The sequence below is a fragment of the Aplidium turbinatum genome, chromosome 4, assembly GCF_918807975.1.
Source record: "Aplidium turbinatum chromosome 4, kaAplTurb1.1, whole genome shotgun sequence".
Taxonomy (NCBI): domain Eukaryota; kingdom Metazoa; phylum Chordata; class Ascidiacea; order Aplousobranchia; family Polyclinidae; genus Aplidium; species Aplidium turbinatum.
In genome coordinates, this window is record NC_137475.1 from 7,229,763 (window position 1) to 7,249,010 (window position 19,248).

The 19,248-nt window shown below is 36.1% G+C and overlaps 1 protein-coding gene across 2 annotated transcripts; it reads left to right on the forward strand.

The window, feature by feature from the left end:
• The first annotated feature begins 4,804 nt into the window (after positions 1 to 4,804).
• On the forward strand, positions 4,805 to 16,460 carry LOC145768548 (uncharacterized). Of its 2 annotated transcripts, none has more exons than XM_082580061.1 (10): positions 4,805 to 5,114; positions 5,623 to 5,851; positions 7,215 to 7,338; positions 7,941 to 8,119; positions 8,878 to 9,725; positions 10,946 to 11,156; positions 11,899 to 12,044; positions 12,656 to 12,903; positions 13,431 to 13,482; positions 14,542 to 16,460. In XM_082580061.1, exons 1-10 carry the CDS (start codon positions 4,819 to 4,821, stop codon positions 14,630 to 14,632), a joined length of 2,424 nt encoding a protein of 807 aa, XP_082436187.1. In that variant the 5' UTR covers positions 4,805 to 4,818; the 3' UTR covers positions 14,633 to 16,460. The 2 variants fall into 2 exon arrangements, with proteins under 2 accessions (XP_082436187.1, XP_082436188.1); XM_082580062.1 differs by having other exon boundaries at positions 12,782 to 12,903.
• The last annotated feature ends 2,788 nt before the right edge of the window (positions 16,461 to 19,248 follow it).

Consider the following 19,248-nt stretch of genomic DNA (forward strand, 5'->3'; position numbering starts at 1 on the left):
CAGATTTTTCGACTGTGTATAAAACACAGTGCTAAGATACACAGGAAATACTGTCGATCGTGTACAGCGCAAATAAACATTGTGTTTCTGTTGAGTAGATTCCTTGTGCGAAGTGTTTCCCTGTGTCTGCATACCCAGGATTGCGATGCTTGTGTATAATTTTCAATGTTGCTGTAAGTACAATGTCTAATTGTCTATGCTCCAGCTTACAAAATCCGACAAAAGTGTACGTGTTATCATGCAGTGTAGCATTTCTGGATAAACTGGAGAAATCGTTTGCAAATATTGTTAATCCGGTGATACATTATTATTTTTGCACCACCTTCCACAAAATGGGTAAATTCGTTTTCTAGTTTTTTGTGTATTCACTAATATTGAACACAAGCAGAGTTGCTTTGCACATATGTATTTATTCCCTGCAAAAATACAACTTATAAATACTGTATGTAAATCAAATTTTAATCAAGTCTACCTTAAGGTCACCATTGTAGACTCCAAATTGTGCCATTTTGGAAGTTAGTGAAGAATATTTTTAGCCAAGAAAATCAACATCGCTTTGACGTTATTTTAGCCATCAATTCAATTCCATCTTTTCAAACGTAAACAAAAGAACGTTTGGGCAGCCATTTAAAATCTTGCAAGTTGTCATGACTTGTCACTAGAGGTAGCCTTGGCCCAAACACATCGCTGGTCAAACGGTTTCAGCGATAACTTGAGGCAACGTGCACTATACTTAATTAACCATTCTGGTGTGCATCAGTTGCAAATTTTTCTTCAGCTTCTTAACTCGTTCGGATGGTGATCATTTTGTAATTTTCTGCTTATTTTACTGGAATTTCATCTTTTCAGATACCAGACCTTTTGGGCTTTTTTTTATTAAAGTTCAAAAATTAAAAAACTTCTTTACTCTGAGGGCCACATAAAAAATGGCTTAGGTTCCCGCAGCACAGTCCACCGACAATGCAACTTATTTGGTTTCAACAGTTTATCAATTGCCGCCGAATGCTGTGACAAATCTGAAGAAATTCGGATGTTGTTCTTTGATTTTAAACACAAAAGCTAAACTTAAAGTCCTACAATTTGATAGTATCTTCTATCTTGTAACCTCGTTATGTGTTTTCGAGTTTATAAAGTTGTACAGTCTGCATTGCGACGCCATCTGCCGGTCTGTATGTAGCTTGTGTATCACTCGTCCATTTCTAATGTGTCTGCAACTTCTTTTTTTCATGCAGTAGCCTCTTCTATTTCTTAATTTCCGTAAGGGCAGTTCATTCCATGGGGCAGTTGACCCTATCATACAAACTGCAGTTGGCAAAGCCGTTACGTGATTTAAAAGTAGGTTATAAACAACAGGCGTATGAGTTCTAGAACACGCTGAAGACATTAGATTCCGAAAACTTTGCTGCTTAAAATTTTTTCACTTTTTGTGAGAGGCTGTTGAAACGTCATTTTTTGTTCTTTATCACCTCCCACGTGACTTGAAATATATCCTTTGTCAGAAACCAATGTGCTGGTTCTGACAAGGTCAAGAGGGTGGCATGGTGTTTATCCACCTACACAACAATCATGTTTGAAAGAACTTCTCATGACCACCGAACGCTCTTCTTTATATTTGTCTGTCATCATCTTGTAACATTGATCCTGACTATGTGATTGTCATTGAAATTGTTGCTCGGAATTGATGCAATGGTGTCCGACGTTTTCTTCAGAAACAGTTCTTCGTAGAACAATTCTTTGTAAAATTAATTTTTTGTAAAACAATTTTTCCCAAAGCATTTCTTCGTGCATGCAATTGAGATTTGATGTATACGAAGACATGCTTTACGAAGAATTGTTTTACGGATTTCATTTCACCAACAACTGTTTACGAACAATTTGCCTATAACCGATGCAATGGCCCATTAAGCCCGTTTGTCCTCGGGTGTAGCGACATATTATTCAAAGCATGAAGCAATAGTTACATTGCATGAATCACCATGGAGTTGAAACAAAATCGATTCCATTTCATGACTAAAAATTAAAGCAGTCCGTCCAGCAATTTTCGCATTCGTGTGCGACCCTTTTAAAAGTTAATTTCGTTTACTAATGGCATGATTTGTTTCAGGAATCTCTTGTGTCTTAACTGTATTCCCCCCTTATGTATGTATCCCTCCAAAACAACAATCTGTGTATTGATCTTACATGTAGTTGTGGTGTGTACCGTGTCTTCAATTCGTGAAATAGTAAAACAATAAAGGAGAAACCGAAACCTTTTGTGCGATTGAAACCCAAGTTGTTTGGTATTTCTGCAGTTCATTGTAAAACGAAAGTACCGTTTAGAAGTGTGGTATCAACAATCCAACATCGTCTTGACGTTTTTTTACGTTAAAGCAAGGTTTTTTGAATGAATAAATAAAATTAGTTTCAGTTACTTTTAGTTTGTTTCGTTATAACTATTCAACAAAATCGCTGTAATTGGAGTAACAAGTTACTGATTATTCTTTTTATAGACGTTTTCTATTAACTGAATCAAAAGCCACCGTGTTCTTCATTTTTCAAATATTTGAAACCTTAATGAAGGGGTACTGCCACGATAAGCTAATACGCGAGGCTGTGGTGTCATAAGCGAAGATTATTGTTTCAAACTCTCCACGAAATTGTGATTCAAAGTATTTCGTATTTAATGAAAGGATAGATTTCCACCACATAGATTTAATTTCGAACGACTAGAGTTCGTTTGAAACAAAAAACATTTTCGAAAATATAACATGACATGTTCCGAACAGCACTAATAGGCTAGTGCCCTAATATGAGCTGTAAAAAACTAGGCTAGGCTACTACGTTTTTACACTGCTTTAGACATTTTTTGTTGAAAGTTTTATATTCTTTGCCTTGATAATGATAAAAAAAGGCATCTGTTTTGACAAAACTTGACTAGGATTAGACAGTTCAATTCAGTTTGTTTTTATTTTTGATCATCACAACGAAAACCAATATAGGCCTACGTCAAACATAGCAGAGGTCTAGAAAAAGGTAGAAGCGATAAAACGCGGACGTTATAACGTGCTTGATACTAAAACAGGACAATCAGTTTAAAATATGGCACGGTCGCGAATACTCAGACAGCAAAACCTGCCATTTTTACATTGATTCAACGTCTGCAGACGTTAAATCAATGCAAAAATGACGGATTTTGCTGTTTGGAACGTTTTGTTAGGGGTTGAAGACAATTCGGTTCCTGGTACAAAGCTTGCAAGATTGGTTTTATAAACAAGCAAAAAATTCATCAGGTCAATATTTATAAAGTTAAAAAAGTAGTGTGGTGATTTCAACCTGTGGTTTGTCCATCTGTTTCTTTCTATAATGAGCTCATAAAGCGTCCGTAACACAAAAGAAAACCGCTTCGGATTACAGAACTTAAAGGGCCGCGAAATTCGATAGTCAGGTTTCAACCGTTTGGTAAGCAGTCTTGATACCAAGCGACCTTTGTGGAAAGACGAACATCTAGTTACGTTTCGAAGTATGCTCATTTTGACCTTGTTTAATGTGTATTGTCAAGCTAGGTCAGGAATTGAAAATATGAACAGCGTCATTTAATGTGATTGTTATGGGAACAGATATCAGACAAATGATTTCGGCTTAATAGCCGGTTGTATGGCTAATCTGGGGTCATTGTTTTGGGCTAAGCTGTCTGGTATTTTCAGAAAACATAATATTTACAACCTAATAAAAGTGTGATCAGTTAGGTGTTGACTTTGAAGAACTGCATTGGACTATCGGCACTGAAATGTTTTGCAAAGGAGCAGTTTTACAAATGTTGAAGTGCTTGTCACATAAGATTGTAGTAATTCCCCTAAGTCTGACTAAAGAATAAGAGCAAGCCTACCGATAAGTTTTTGCTGTGAACTGTAACAAGTGGCGAACAAATTAGTAGACTAACAGTCCAGAAAAAAAATTATCAAAATTGGTTGGCTTTAAGTGTTTCGAACGGTAGCGTAAGCTACTTTATTTTACCAGTTGTAAAAACCAGTTGGTCACATTGGAAACAGATGGAATATGAAATCAGACCAGCTGTAAGTTGTATAAGGGAGCCTCAATTTGTCAAAATAATCAAAAGAATTATTTAAAGGATTCATCCCGGCACCTAAACAGAAAAATTATTTTTTTGTGCATTGATTTCACGTCTTCAGACGTTGAATGAATGTAAAAAAGAACAGAGTCTTCTAACTACAGTAGGTAACTGAGTGGATAAACGACCAGGTTTATAAACATTTAAACCGAAACAGTAGTTTGATTCTCGGTCTGCGCAGTTGAACATTTGACTTCAAGGGCTAACCGAAAGTTTATGGATGAAGTCATCGTTTTTGCTATCCTTGTGATGTTAAAATCCATTTCGTCACGTAGAAAAGATAGTGAAAAAGACGTTGCAATATGGTTTTTAGAAAAATTTCGTTGACAGTTAGCAAAAGTTTACAAACTCTGCAAAACTCTGAAGAATGTAACAAATCAGACCGCATCTCTAGATAGCAATGACTACACTAGGGATGGACTACACCTCATATGCTTTAAAAAATTTTTGTGTCAAAAAGTAGCCAATGCAAACTGCTAAAATTGAACATTATGAAAGGCTTCTCAGTTGTAGAATAGATAACATACCCTTTCACCCAATGATTTTACAAGCCAACTTTTTTGCTAAGTTTTGCTAACTGTTATATCAATCAATTTTTGAAATCGAAGCTGAAAATCAAAGCTTAGTCTACTTGTTCGTTACAATCTACTGTAACTTTTTGTTTGGTTACACGCCTTTACAGCATGAGGGGTTTAACGTAACACAGCACAATGGTGGTTTGTAAATGTTTGTTTCCGGATGGAAAGGAAGTGGACATCACGATAGATAAGGACGCAATTGGTTCGGATTTATTTGAAAGCGTCTGCAAGTATGTCAACATCCAAGACCCTGCACCTTTTGGTCTGGTTCACAGAGGGGGTTCAAAGCCCCCTATTTACAATTGGTGGGTCCGAATGGACAAACCTCTTCGAAAGCAAATCACCGGAAAATGCCAAGTTTGGGCATTTGCACTTGTCATAAAATACTACCCAACAGGAAATATTGAAACTTGTGAAGATATTACAAGGTATGTAAAGTTATTTTTACTGAGATAAACTTCCATATAGCCTACCGAAGTTTGTTTTACAATACGTAAAAGCGATTTTTGTTTTACTGACAGCTACCCCAATGAACATCGGCGTAGTCTACAGTAAGTAGTCCTATAATTTCTGGCTTGAACCAAACAGCGCTATAATAGGGTTTCTGGTCAAACTTTTGATATAAATGCCATTTTTTGTTGAAAATTAAAGCAAAAAAGATTCCCAATTTTTATACCTACTCTCCAGCGGAATTTGTCTTCTTTATCCTAGTCACTTGCTAGTAAGTTCAACCGGCGGGTGGCACACCTTTTGATTTGAGCCTGGTTTGGGCGAGCATGACCAACAAAGGATGCGGATTGCCCTTTCATGCACGTTTAGTATTTTTGGGGTGAAGTGCAAGAAGGATGTATGCTTAGGTATTCGGACTCTGCTTCCAAAATTTACCCTTCATCTCACATCAAAAAACCGGCATTAAGCAAGGCGCTATTTTAACAGGTTTTATTCAGTACTCCAAGTTCGGGATGATCTGCTAACTAAACGACTTCCGTGTTCAACAAATACTCTCGCAATTTTGGCCTCTTACTGGCTCCAATCAGAAAATGGAGAATTCACAAGTGATAACATCGACCGCCAACTAGCGGAAGCTTTTCGTTACGTCAGAACTGGAACCCGCATTAAAAAGGGAACGGTGAACCAAGAAAGTGATATTGACTTTGAAGAACAGGTGCGTGCCAACAGTAGCCTACAAGCATAAGCGACAAAGCAGCGCTTAACATGCGAACAGCCGACTTCCCTATCACTGGTAAAGCGATGCTGGTGATCTTCAGGGCCTGGCTATCAGTGATATATGAAATTGGGACCGCGTCTAAGATTAGTTGATACGAGACTAAGACAAAAAGTTGAAAATTAAACGAACTTAGAATTATGAAATTTCGAACTTTTTTGTTTCAAATCGTAAGCAACCGCTGTGTTGAAAAGCTACTTGACTTTGGAAAGAAGTGAAATAACAGTCGATTACTCGGTTAATTGAAACCTTTGGCTAATATCTCGGCATTTAGTATCATGCATGGGTTTATTAGGTTTTTAGAGAGAGAATTCAAAGTTCTTTATTTACAATGAACACAACGTTTACAACGCCTGATTAGACAACTATTTGCTCCAAAAGTGTAGTTATAGTTTGACTCTCTGGGCGTACGCTTGGGCAACAGATTTCAAGGACAGCTCTCCATTCGGTAGTCACTTAAACATGACAATTCCCTATAAGACCAGAAAGACACCACCAATCCATCAGAACATAGGTTTAGTTGATTACCGTCCAATTATGACTCCTTCAGCACTCAGCCAGAGAGTTGATCCTACTTTGATCTTTGTTTGGTAATGACAGAAAAAAAAAGAGTTATGACAGGGGTGGGAATCGAACCCACGTCATTGAAATGTATTTCCTAGCCTTAACCCACTAGCAGACCACACTGGCTACGGCGCAACGTTCACTGATTTTACTTTTTATCAGAAATGTTCGCGTTTTTTCTCTGTTTTATCTGTAACTTTCTGATTGGTTGAAACGCTATTCCTGTAACATCTGATTGGTCCAATGATTCATTGTCTTACACCAATTTTTTTTATGTTTAAGTGCCTACTTCTCCATTCAGCGGAACCTTATAGATGAAATAATTTACAAACAACACTACGTCAATAACACGCGGAAACTTTATTCTGCCAATTTTGGTGACCAGGCCTGTGCCAGTGGTTCAAAGCCTCTCTATATGTACGCGAAACTGCAAGGATTCAACTCTTAAAGAAGCTTTTTCAGTCCGAGAGTATATATTCCCACAACCTGCACCATGGATGTAGTCTAATCTAGCCGAGTATTTTTTTTCTGTTTCATTTCAGAACAATGATGCATTTAGGCTACTGGTTTAGTGGTTTGTAATGTATATGGTATCAGTACATTGGTATCTGTTTTATTGTATTACACACTATGGTATCACCCTACCATAGAAGTATATTTCGCTTAATGGTACAGCAACAATAAACACAACAGCAACCAAGCAAACAAACAATTTTCTACCTGCTGCATACACTTGCAGATGATTGAACTTCACAGATACTTGAAGGACATGCCTGCCAGCAAAGCTGATATGAAATTTTTGCACCTTGCCTCATCGCTTCCATTATACGGAATTCATTACTACCCTGCCTTTGACCTGTCTGGTATGACGCTTTAAACAGTGTTTTTGTGATTTGCCAGGGATTTTAAGATTGTCTATGATTTAAGCTGATAGTTATAATTGCACCAGAAATGTATTAATTATTACAAAATCTGCAATACTGCTGTGATGAATGTTTTTGTAATATTCAAGAGATGGTTTAACATTAAAAACTATTGTAGGCTACATACAAAAGAAATTTAAAAACTTTGTAAAATGCAGAAAATTTTAAAATGTTTATCCAGCTGTTTTACGGACTGTATGACTTTGTGGTCTTCTGCATCCAAAGGTCACATGTCTTTCTACATTTTATCATATTTTGGTGATATCGCAAGCCAATAGTTACCTAAAATTTATTTTGTTTTAAAATTATCAAAACGTGGTTTTAAACCTTTCTTCGGGTGAATAGTTTTGCACAATATTATTTGTAAACTTGATGCGAAAGTGATTTTCTTTAAGTCCTTGTGTTTTCTATGAACTGTCACTTGATAAACTATTGTAGTAGGCCTACCGATGATACGTTCAGAGTTACACAAACTCACATTTCTGTCATGCCTATTTTATTCTAATGGAGCGAAATGTTATTGGGATGAAAATCGATTTCAGGTTGTTCACGGCGATATGGGACTCGTGTGCAGGAGTGTGGTAGACCGGTGACGTTTGGTCTTGGAGACAGCGGGATTTACGTATACAAAGATAAAATTAAAAACCTTGAGCAATTTCGCTGGAAATCCATTCAATCCATCGCCTTCAAACAAAACACTGTGACTGTGAAGCTCCATTTAGTAAGTTTTTGTGTTCATTGCGCATTGGAAGCAAGAGTTTCATGATCTGTAACGCTTAGGTTCACACTGGAACACCCTGCTCTCAGAAATTTACAAGACAGACAGTTACAGCGCGGCTGTGTATAGACGCAATCCAGTAGATTATTACTTAAATTTATTCTTTAAGGCTGAATGTTAAGCAGGAACAAGAGTCATAATGTCTTACTGTTTGGTACGAACCATTAGGGTATCGAACCCAGGATTAAGATTCAGTGGCACTATATTCAAAAAGCAGTTTGTATCATAAAAAACCGACGCAGCTCACAATTCATAAACATCTGTTTTGATCCTCTGTGATTTCTCACACTACATTTTTGAAGCAAAAAAACTGTGGCACAATAACTTTTAGTTATTCACATCTTTGTAAACAAACTCAATTGTCTTGTGGGGTGTTTCTGAGCAGCTTTAAGTTACTCCTATTCGTATACGTTGAATAACTTTATCAAATCAAATATTTTTGTTGTATTACGAGTATGTGCTACGGAACTTTTAAAGGTTTATTATGAAAAAAGATCTTCTTTTGTTTAAATTGGTGTAGTTTAAATTGCTTCATGGAGCCTATGCGTTCATAAACCATAAGTTTCAGCTTTTTGTGTTTGAATACTACAATGCAAAATGTGTACATTGCATACAACTATTTCTACTTTTCTATCTAGGGTAGGCTACTTTGTGCTAGGTTTCAAACGTTTTCTTAGTGTTTTACTGTGTTTTTTGTTTAGACGCCTGAAAACAAAAATCCAAAGCATATCCCATTTGCCTTTGAAGACATCAATCAAGCAAAGATTGTGTGGAGAGCAGCCGTTGATCTCCATGTCCATTACAGAGTAGAAAATCGTAATAGAGCTCCACAGCCATTGACAGTTAAGCTGAAGCGGAGATGGACTATTTTGGGGAAGAAGCAAGTAAAAACAGTCAAAGCTCCTCCAACTCCACAAGTCCACAGAGCACAGCTTTCCGCTATCGCAGAATGTTCTCCAGCAAGCATCCGAAAATCTCGGACATCTCTCCATTATGATAATGAAACTCATCCGAAAGCAATTGAAGCTAACCAACCTTCAGGAAAACGCTCTGCCCATTTTCCAGCTCTTCCTCTTAAAAGTCCTAAGTCTCCATCAGTAAGATCCTACGCAAGTCGAAAGAGCAATTCTCCACCTACAAAGCGTCGAGAAAGTCCCTTTTCTTCACCGAAAAGTGAAGTGAGGAAAAAAATTGAAGAACCTCACTCTAGATCACGATCAGCATCACCTATCCCTGTTGTTCATCCATCGCCATCAACTTTACGCCATGATGATAAAGTAGCCAGCGCTGTTCCTGCTCGTCTGAGAGTAGGCACAGCTTCCCAAGCCTCCACAACAATGGGAGAAGAAGTCCTTTCACAAGTCTCAGACAGCACCGATGTTTTATGTAGCCGAGGTATTATAGAAAAGGCCTTTTCGTACCATGAAGAAGATGGAGTGAATTCAATTAATTCGTGGCTGGAGCTTTGCTCCCCCCGAAGCACCGAGCGGCGGGGGAGACAATTGTCTCGGAGTGCACCGGGGAGCCAACGCTCTAGATCACGCGGCAGGTTGGTAGAATATCATGCAAAGGAGAAATATTTTAATTCTACAGAAATTGAACGAATTTTGAATCTTACTTAAAAAATATTCAAATTGAGAAGTATTTCGAAGGTTTTTTATTCATAAAAAGTGTACTTTTATACCATGTTAGCTAAAGTTATAGGATTATCGAAAGAAATTAATTCCTACTGCTCTTCAAAGATCATGCAAGTTTTGAAATATTTATGCATACTTATCATTGCAAGGCATTCGTGTACATTTTTGGTAATTGCGTTTATTTTGTGTTCACAATTACTTGCTCGAGTATAACCTGTTAGTTTAAGTGTGTTTTTGCTTTGTCCTTTGCAAAGAAATTTTCTATTGATTTGTTTCTTTAGTAGTTCCGTTTTGCATTGATATCACAAACCATGTATAATTTCATATTTTATGCAACAAAAAATAAACACTTCAAGCAAGAGTGTAACCTGAAACAAGCGTTTCCTGGTCATCTCCATTATCTATTTAGTTTTCATAATCATCATTATCATTAAGTAATAAGTTCCTTCCTCTCGTCGAGGGTTGGAGGCAATGAAGATTTTTCTTTTAAATACTGCATCAAAAATTTCAAAAAGTCTTTCCTCATAACTAAGCTTACACCTGTGTAGCAAACTTAGGCTCTAGCTTTGTCACTGGGGAAGAAGTAACCTTTTTGCTAACAAGACCTGTTGTCTTTAATTTGATATCATACACTGCAACTTCACAACTATACGTTCAGTAAAAGTCATGTTAGAACCTTTTTATAGCGAGGAGACGTTTATTATTGCTCAAAGCTGCAGTACGTTTCGTCTCTCTCGTCAGGACCTTGAGGTCAGAATACAGTCAACCATGGCTGCTTAAAGATAGTTGCAAAAATCGGTACCAGTGGCAAAGCATCTCCAGGTAGCCATGAGTCAACACAAATTTGATGAGGTGCTTAGGCTACAGATAAAAGAACAGAGAAAGAAAAAAAGGAAAGAAACAAATTTTGGCCGATCGGCGTGGAGTAATTTCAGGCTAACAAAGGATATTTGAAGCATAATCGAATTCTTTTTGGCGGTTCAAGTCTGAATCAAAAGTTTTGACGAATATTGCTTCTACTGTTGTACTGTAGCTTTAAGCAATAAAAAACTTGCCTCTCGCCATATTCATGTCAATACCGCTAAGCAACTTTTAAAATAATTAAAAAAAAATATTATTGATATTATTTCAGGTCCCCGCTGACTGAGATTGATATTGATGACATTGATGATTACAAGCCTTTCATGAAGTCCAAACGCCCTGTGGTTATAAAAGCAAAAGATCTAAGAGATTTGAGTCCCCCTTTAACCGTTCATTACGAGGATGAGCCAGTGAGAAGGAAACCGGAAAGATACTGCAGTGTGGACAACGTTGCCCGCAAGGACTGGACAATTCGTCGAGAGGTATTTGCATACAAATAAGTTTGGGTGTTTATCAGGATTATTATCTTTTCTAGCACTGGTTGCAACATTCATCTGATAAAAGTATAATGATAGACATACTAGTTGTTTTATCGCTTCACTGACATTAGATAGATTGTTTTAACTAAAATACATAGGCTGAACAGACTTCAATTTTGCGTATCCAAGATATTGCCTTGGTTGAAGAAGATTACGTTGGATTCACTGGAAGACAAGAAGACCGGACTTAGTGTCCATTGGACGTGTCTTTAAGTGCCTTTTTCAAAGATGCAGCCGTGTAGCCTACTCTTAATAGATGTAGAGTTTAATGTCTTTGCAAACCTCATGCCTGCGTGACCATTCGGCGACACAAAAGACTAAGTGTAATGAATTGAACTCAGTCAATAACAACGGATGATTGGTTGTTTTAATACGTTCATTCATAAATTCATAGCTTTCAAATTTAATATACTGTACTTTTAAAATAATTAGAACAGCTTTGAGCCTTTGACAACTTCAATTTTCAAATATCGAATACTTGATTAAATTTAACTTCTTTCCAAGGTAAACATATTGGCTTATAATACAATGCTCTCTGGTAGTTTTTGTCATAATAAAAATGGTAGCCTACTTTTGCAATGAAGATCCAGGTTTGTTGAGTTTTTCTGGTCAGTTAGACTTTTAGTTTGTTTGGGTCGCTCGTTTTAACTTGTTTTCGTTCATGAGACAATATTTATTTTTTCAGCCTGTGCATGGCTTCGATCCTGCCGCACGACGCTTTGCTGACATCTACCGACAAGAATATTTGGACAATGTGGCCAGTTATCCAGACACTAGTAGGAGAGCGCGTAGCATGTACTCCCTTGCTCCAAAAAATACAAACAGAACGAGGTTTGCTCATTGCAATTTTGTATGAAAAAGTAAATTAGATGATAAAAAGCACATGCTACTGAATGCTTTTCTTGATTTTTATACTTGAAAATAACTTGTTTCCGAATATACTTGTACGTGAAAAGCTACAAAACGGTTAAATATTGATCGAAAAAATCACATTCAGTTCCAACACTACATCAGCCAAATACAACAAATAAAATCAACTTTCCTGCACAATGTTGATGGTAAATCACTCAATTATTCCGATTAAATTAACCTTCAATTCAAAACATTTACTTTTCAAGATTTTTATTAAGAAAATCGCATTTTATGGTGCTTCGTTGTGGCCTAATGCGATGTAATTTTAGCGTGATGTTTAGTTGTTGCTATTAAAACGTTTTTAATTTATTGGCATCATTATCATGATGTAAATGTAGTTTGGTCTCTACTACAAGAGGTGTGGAGGTGGTCGATTCTTTTTGTGCTGCAACGATAGTGTAAGTAAATACATAGCTTATTTCATATTATGTACTATACATTTATTGTATTGTTATATTTCATCAGTAAAGGCTTTGCTTTGGAGATTTTAACTTGCACAACTCTTAGTCCTTGCTGTGCAAAAACTCTAGATCGCCATCTAGCGAGTACAAAAGACCAGTTTCTCCATCCACTGTTAGCGCTCATGCGTCGTCTGGCAGTCGTCGATCATGTGACTCCTATCTTGGTCAAAGCAATTACGATGATGAATTTTGCAGAAGAACTTGTGATCTTCCCGTCGAGTCCAATTTCACTCGACGGGTTTTGAGCGAGAACAAACTGGCACGAGCAAACCAGAACGCAAGACCTTACCCCACAAGGGACCTTGACGTCACTACACGTAAGTCACGTGATCACTGATCATTGATCAAGCACCTTAAAACATGGCAAACATGATTTGCCAATTTTGTAAAAGCAACAGTTTTTTACTTTTTTGTAAAAAATCCATTGTGTCGCTTTTCTTTTTTTTTTATCAAGCTAGAAAATATATTTCTTCAATCGCTTCCACGGATGTCTTGAAACACTATAGTTTGATTGTACTTTTGGCTTTCGCGAAGCAAAAGTTGGAATGTTGAAGATATCACAGAAGAATTAATTTTTAAATTTGTCTTTGCTATGTGCAAAGTGAAAAAATCCTACTCGTGAAAATAATCTAATAAGCGCTATTATTGCGTCACCCATTGTCACATAATTCAAAAAGGGTATATGATTCGCCTTGTTTTTGGCCTGTTTTGTGGGCTGTATTGCTCTATTTGAATATTGGGATACTTCCGACTGAGCGTAGCTTTCTTACGACAACATTGAATAATGGTTTCAATGAACTTGCTCATGGAACTTGATTGGTTGATTTTTCTGCTTTGTTTCTAGGGCAACGAAGACGAAACATAACAAGTTGGACTCTCGGAGATCGAGATGATTTGTAAGTACATTTTGAAATATTACGACCAAAGTTTTTTAGATAATGATTGACAAACTGATTTGAACACGAATCGAACTCTAACCCTTAATTTGAATACGCCTTAGCTAGATGTGAATCAGGAATTGCAGTTACTTCGGGTATCAAAGTTGAATTCCAACTTCAAACACCTGTTTATATTCAGAATGTAGATATGTCCAAAAATTGAAATAACTTGAACTAAATAACATGTTCACAAAACAACATAGGCCGGCCTTGAAGGATTTTCAGTCATTAATAAGGTATGATTTACATAGAACTGAGGCCAGTGATCTCAAATGACCTACTGTACAGTGGTCTCTTTCAACTTTTCTCGGAAGACAATGTAAAGCGTACATTATTGGCGCACGATTTTAGTTTGTCAAGACGACTGAACATTGTCACGTATCTTTAGCCTTAATAAGGTTGCAAAGATGTGAAAAACTTTTCGGTTAATTGTTTCTCAATTATGGCTTGAGATGTTTTTTTACAGAAGAAAAAAAATGGCGTCGTTTACGACAGCCATTGTTTCAAGCGTGTATTAATTTCAATAGTAATTAGTTAAATAAGTTAATTTTGTACATCTGCATTCAAAATGAAATACTACTGACGAAAGCAAACGCAATTTAAGGTACTGACACACTTCACATTGTTTCAATAAAGCATAAGTTTAATTTGCAACCATTTGAATAAAAGCTACAATTTTGTGACTTAAATCTTCATATACGAAGGTGCTGGCAAAGATTGGATTTTTTTCTGTTTAATTAATTCAAATCTTCACCCTGCACAATCCATACTAGAGTGAGCAAATCAATTGTATTTTTTTTTTACATTGACTCAGGATTTGCTGATATTAAAATATTGTATAAAAAGGCAAATTTGCTGGCTGGAAAGGTCGACATCTTCCCAAATAGAAAAATCCGTCATTTTGACATTAGTTCCAGACGTTGAATCAATGTAAAAAGGATTGATTTTTCTGTCTGGATTGTGTCACATCTGTTTTGAATACCTTGAAATAACATCATCAAGCGCTTTTGTTTACAGCGAATGGAATGAAGATCGTCATGAAGAAGGAAGGGGTCGTCGTCAGATGACGATACCAGAACTTCCTCAATTCATTCGTAGCGTGCGCTAACTGCTTCAGAATACACTGCAAAATTAATAGTTACATCCGTACGTTATTTTTCATTAGTTAACTATTTTTCAACGTTAAATAAATGGAACGACAATTTCAACACACTTGACAGGTTGCTTCTAAATACTTTAAAAACTACATTTTTTTTTCTGAGCAAAATAAATGAAGTCCAATTTTTTTTCCTGTGAAGTTGAACTATGTAAACAAAATGCTTAAAATCATGCTAAAAAAAATCCCAGACTTTACGTTAAATGGCTTTTTTCTGCAAATGCCAAGATGATCTTTCTTTATCTTATAAATTTTAATCACAAATTATGCTACCTTAGTAAAGAGGCCATATTAGAGGATGATGGATCAATCCGTGTGGCACAATTTTAATGAAATTACATGCATAACATTTGCACAACTTCTTTTTTTGTGTTTTAAAGCACTGACCTTTACTCTTATAAAGTTTTGTTAGGCTAAGAAAAGTCTATCTTTTAACACGATCCTATTGCTTGTTATGAGTACGTACTCACATTTTTTACACGATCTTTGTGACATGTTGACGTTATTAATTTGTTTGTAATTTTGTATTTTTTTTACTAAAAGATTTTAATGTGTAAACAGTGATGTTTAAGATGTTGGCTATAATGATGCTGAGCCCAACAGTCTACAGATGAATACAGCTTAATATAGATATTTAATGATTACTCTATTACCTACCTATCACTAATATATGAATAGAGGTATAAATTTACACAACCATGCGAATTGACATCAGCTTTTCTGCATTCAGAATTATGCTTGAACAACGAAAGACTGTGATTTGTTGAAGCAAGCTACATGAATTAGATACAATTTTACGAGCAATTACTTTGCTTTTAGAACCGGAGTTGTAGGCCAGATGGTACCAGGGTTTCCAAATGGTTTATTCTTCAACTATCTTTGAAATAACATTGCTTTTTAAGAACACTGCCCAGTCAAACTGCGCTATGAATATAAACATTCACAATAAAAAGGTTTAATTCTCTATCAAAATTGCATTGAAAAGAATGGACTTCTTATTCTTAATTTATTTTCAGTGGACACATCGGTCATAACTGATCGTGCTGTAAAAAAACTTAACAATACATGATTTGGCAACCCTAGTATCTTTTGGACCGTTCCACCCCTGCCAAGCATATTTTTCATATTTCTAGCTCTGCATTTTGAAATATCAAAATTTTTATATTAATCAGATGACAGTGTGACGTTTCTCACGTGACTGTGACGTTGGCATTTAACTTTACTAAAAAATGATTTATTGCAAAAGGAGACAAAAAGCTGAGTTGGCATACGCCGTAAATCCTGACCAGCAACACAACATTTATTCTGAAACAAAGAAAACCAAACGACCAAGAAAGGCAAGATGCCAATTGCTTGAACAAATTGTTCTTAAGTTATGGAATTCTATATATGGTCGAGCTTTCATCTCAATTTGTTGAATTTTTGTTAAGAAATTTGTAGAATGATTTACTTCTGTCGAAGCGTATTTGTAGCCAAAGTAAATGTTCACATTTTGAGATCACAATTTTGTATTCCCTTTAGCTCATCATCGTTCAAAACATATTTTAATATCGCATTGGGTAATTTTTTTGGCCAGGCTCTATCGAATAGTTGTATCATTGTTAATATTTTGATGAGAGTATTTTAACAAATGATTTAGAATAATATTGTATTTTGACTTGAGTTTTATGTTTTATTTTTGCTTTTTTTATATTTGATACCGAAGAATATTTTTGATTTTTTAAAAATTTGCTAAGAAAAGCGCCTTTTTGCCACTGCTTGTAAATAAAGTGATACTATTTGAAAAAAATTGTTTTTAATTTTTGTAAAAAACATTGGCTTCAGGTAGTCCATCTCCCAGCCAAAACATAGCTTTGCAATGTCATTAAACAAACCAATTACGCAAATCGGGAACAATTCTTTTGGTCATGTACAGCAGGTTACAACCTAGCTGTTGGTCATTGAAGACTTGCAAGAAAGGCAGTAGAAAGCAAGAAAGGATGTCCTCATTTTCCAACATGTCATGGGGTTGCTTCCCATACAGCAATCCAATCGTTTTTATACATATAAACGACTGATTTTTTGTTTTGGTTGCCATGACGCAATCGTGTGCTCTGAAGAGGTGTCGAACTGATTGCCTATGGAGCGTCAGGCAGCCACTCTCACCAATCGGCCACGTACGAAATAGTCTCAGTCCAATATCAAGTTCAGCAATTGCTACAGAATATTTTCCGTTTGTATTTTTATGTTAGTTTTTCTTCACACCGGGTGTTTTGAGATTTTGTACGTAAATCTTGCATCTTACACATCTTACAAATTATGATTTTTTAAACATTTTACACCGCAAGTCATTTAGGTGCATAAACAAGATACAAGCGTGAATCAATAAGTGATACCGTAAACCTTTTTAAAAAGCTCAAGTTTGTATTGACTGGTATTCGGAAAAAAATATTTTTAATTTTTTAACATGTAGCCTCTTTTCTTTGCGATGCTCTTGTTCCATGTTCAATCTCTTGTTTTATGTTCTCTTGCCCCATTGTAAAGAGTAAGCCTCAAAATAATTTGTTCTTAAACAATAAAACGATTCTGAGAGCAAAAAATATTTTTATTTCGCACGTTTCTTTAAATCAGACTATTTCCTAACCAGCACCCGTGGCTCAGTGGTTATCGCCTTCGGCTCTGGTGCTGGTAGCCCTGATGGGTTCTATTCCAGGTCGGGTCATACCAAAGACTTTAAAAAGGGTACCGATTGTGTTCTTTCTTGCATAAAGCAGTGAGGATAAATCGGGTAATAATCTGGTGACATATCACCCTCTTCCAATCTGCCTTAAGCCAGCATGGAAGCAGTACGGCTCATAATATCACATGGATTGTCAAGTAACCCATGTTGATGCGCAATCTGCTGCAAGCGGAGATATCGAATGATTATATATTTCCTAACGGAAGTTTGTTGGACTAATTAAATTGGATCTGGCTTTTATGCTACGGGTAGTTTAGGAATATTGTCATGTTAGGCTTTGTCTAATTAGTGGTTTACGTCAGAAATCGTCAAGGGATTTTTGTGACATGATGACTTGTTAAATACTAATAGCAATCATATGAATAAAACGATTTCCGTGAAATTCACCATCTCATCCGAAGTGCGAAAACTTTAACAACTTTCAGTGTGTCTGTTGCTACATTGTGATGTGCAATATAGCTTGAGACAAACCTGATCTACTGGACTTCTGCCGCAAAGTCGGTTTGAAACGCGTTAAATTTTGCCTTCTTCTTGATCAATTTTATTTCCTAAGCAGAGACCTGCGGATTACAAATAGGCTTATGTCTTCAGATTGATAAAAACAGAGCCTCTACCTTTTTTGGAAAAATATGGTTTTTAATTGAAAATAAAATAATTCAATTTTGGTAGAGAGGTGATTTTTTTTAACCACAGACGAATGGTTCAAAAAAAACGTCTGTGGTTGATAAAAACAAGAAACACTTTGATGGCGTGAAAATTGTTGGCCTCTCACTAAATTTGTGTCGGTTTCTCTAGAAATTGTATTTGCTTTGGCTGCTACACAGTTTTCGATATTTTTAATTGCCTTATAACATTAAAAATGGCTTTTTTGTCATGATAGTATTTTGCATGGCCAATAAACAACGTACAGTACTTTTAAATTCGATCATTCCAAAAATTAACAAAAGAATATATTTTGATTATTGGCAAGAATCACCTTAAAAGGTCTTCAGTGCAACATGTCATGTTCTTAAGACTACGTAACACAAAGGCAGAATAGATTAAGTCAAAAATATGCAAAAATTCAGCAGACACTCCAAATGATTGGCAGAGTCGTGGCATTTTAAAATCAGCTCTTGTGGAACTGCGCAAAACAGAAAGAGTGATCAATCATGCGACCAGCAGACATTTTATTGGCCTTTGGTCGCTTCTTTTAGCTAAACAAAAATCGTGAAAAGTTCTATTCCAATAATATTGAAAAAGCTCTCAAAAAATTCTACACATTCAAATGTCACAGTTGAGAAGTTGATCATTTCATGCTAGTTGTAAACGAGAAAGGCGAGTGACTTAACAAACATTGTGATTTTATGCTTTTTTGATTTATCAAATAGGACATAGCATGTAAATTTGCGGTGATTTGAGTTACAAAGTGATGAGACAATATTGCCATAGAAAGTGCAGGTTATTTGGAACACAAATGCTTTTACTAGTTATGATTTAAGATTGGATATAAGACGCCATCCAGCAGGTTATTTAGCAACAATTGCTTTAAAACTTAAGTTACGGTACACTGACTTACGAATTGAACAAATATAGATATTTTGATTGTGAAAATCTTCATTGTAAAAGTAAGATTATTGCGAGAGGGAACGCTTTGTTTAGTAACTTTGGCAGTTTCGCATAGGCTACTTGTAGACTTGTAGAGGCTTTGAACCACTTACGCAGGTCCGGTCACCGAGGTTGACAAAGTGAAGTTACCTCTTGTTGGTGAAGAGTTGTTTATTATTCCATTGATTAGATGTCGCTGAATTGAAAGCTGTCCTTGAAATGCGTTGCTCAAACGCACACCCTTGCATACAGCTTGCAGGAA

Bases quoted from the DNA above. Each gene is read 5' to 3' on its own strand.
- LOC145768548 (XM_082580061.1), top strand. From the start codon at position 4,819: ATGGTGGTTTGTAAATGTTTGTTTCCGGATGGAAAGGAAGTGGACATC. The intron at 5,115-5,622 runs GTATGTAAAGTT...CTATTTTAACAG, and splicing joins ACTTGTGAAGATATTACAAG to GTTTTATTCAGTACTCCAAG. The intron at 12,904-13,430 runs GTAAGTCACGTG...CTTTGTTTCTAG, and splicing joins GGACCTTGACGTCACTACAC to GGCAACGAAGACGAAACATA.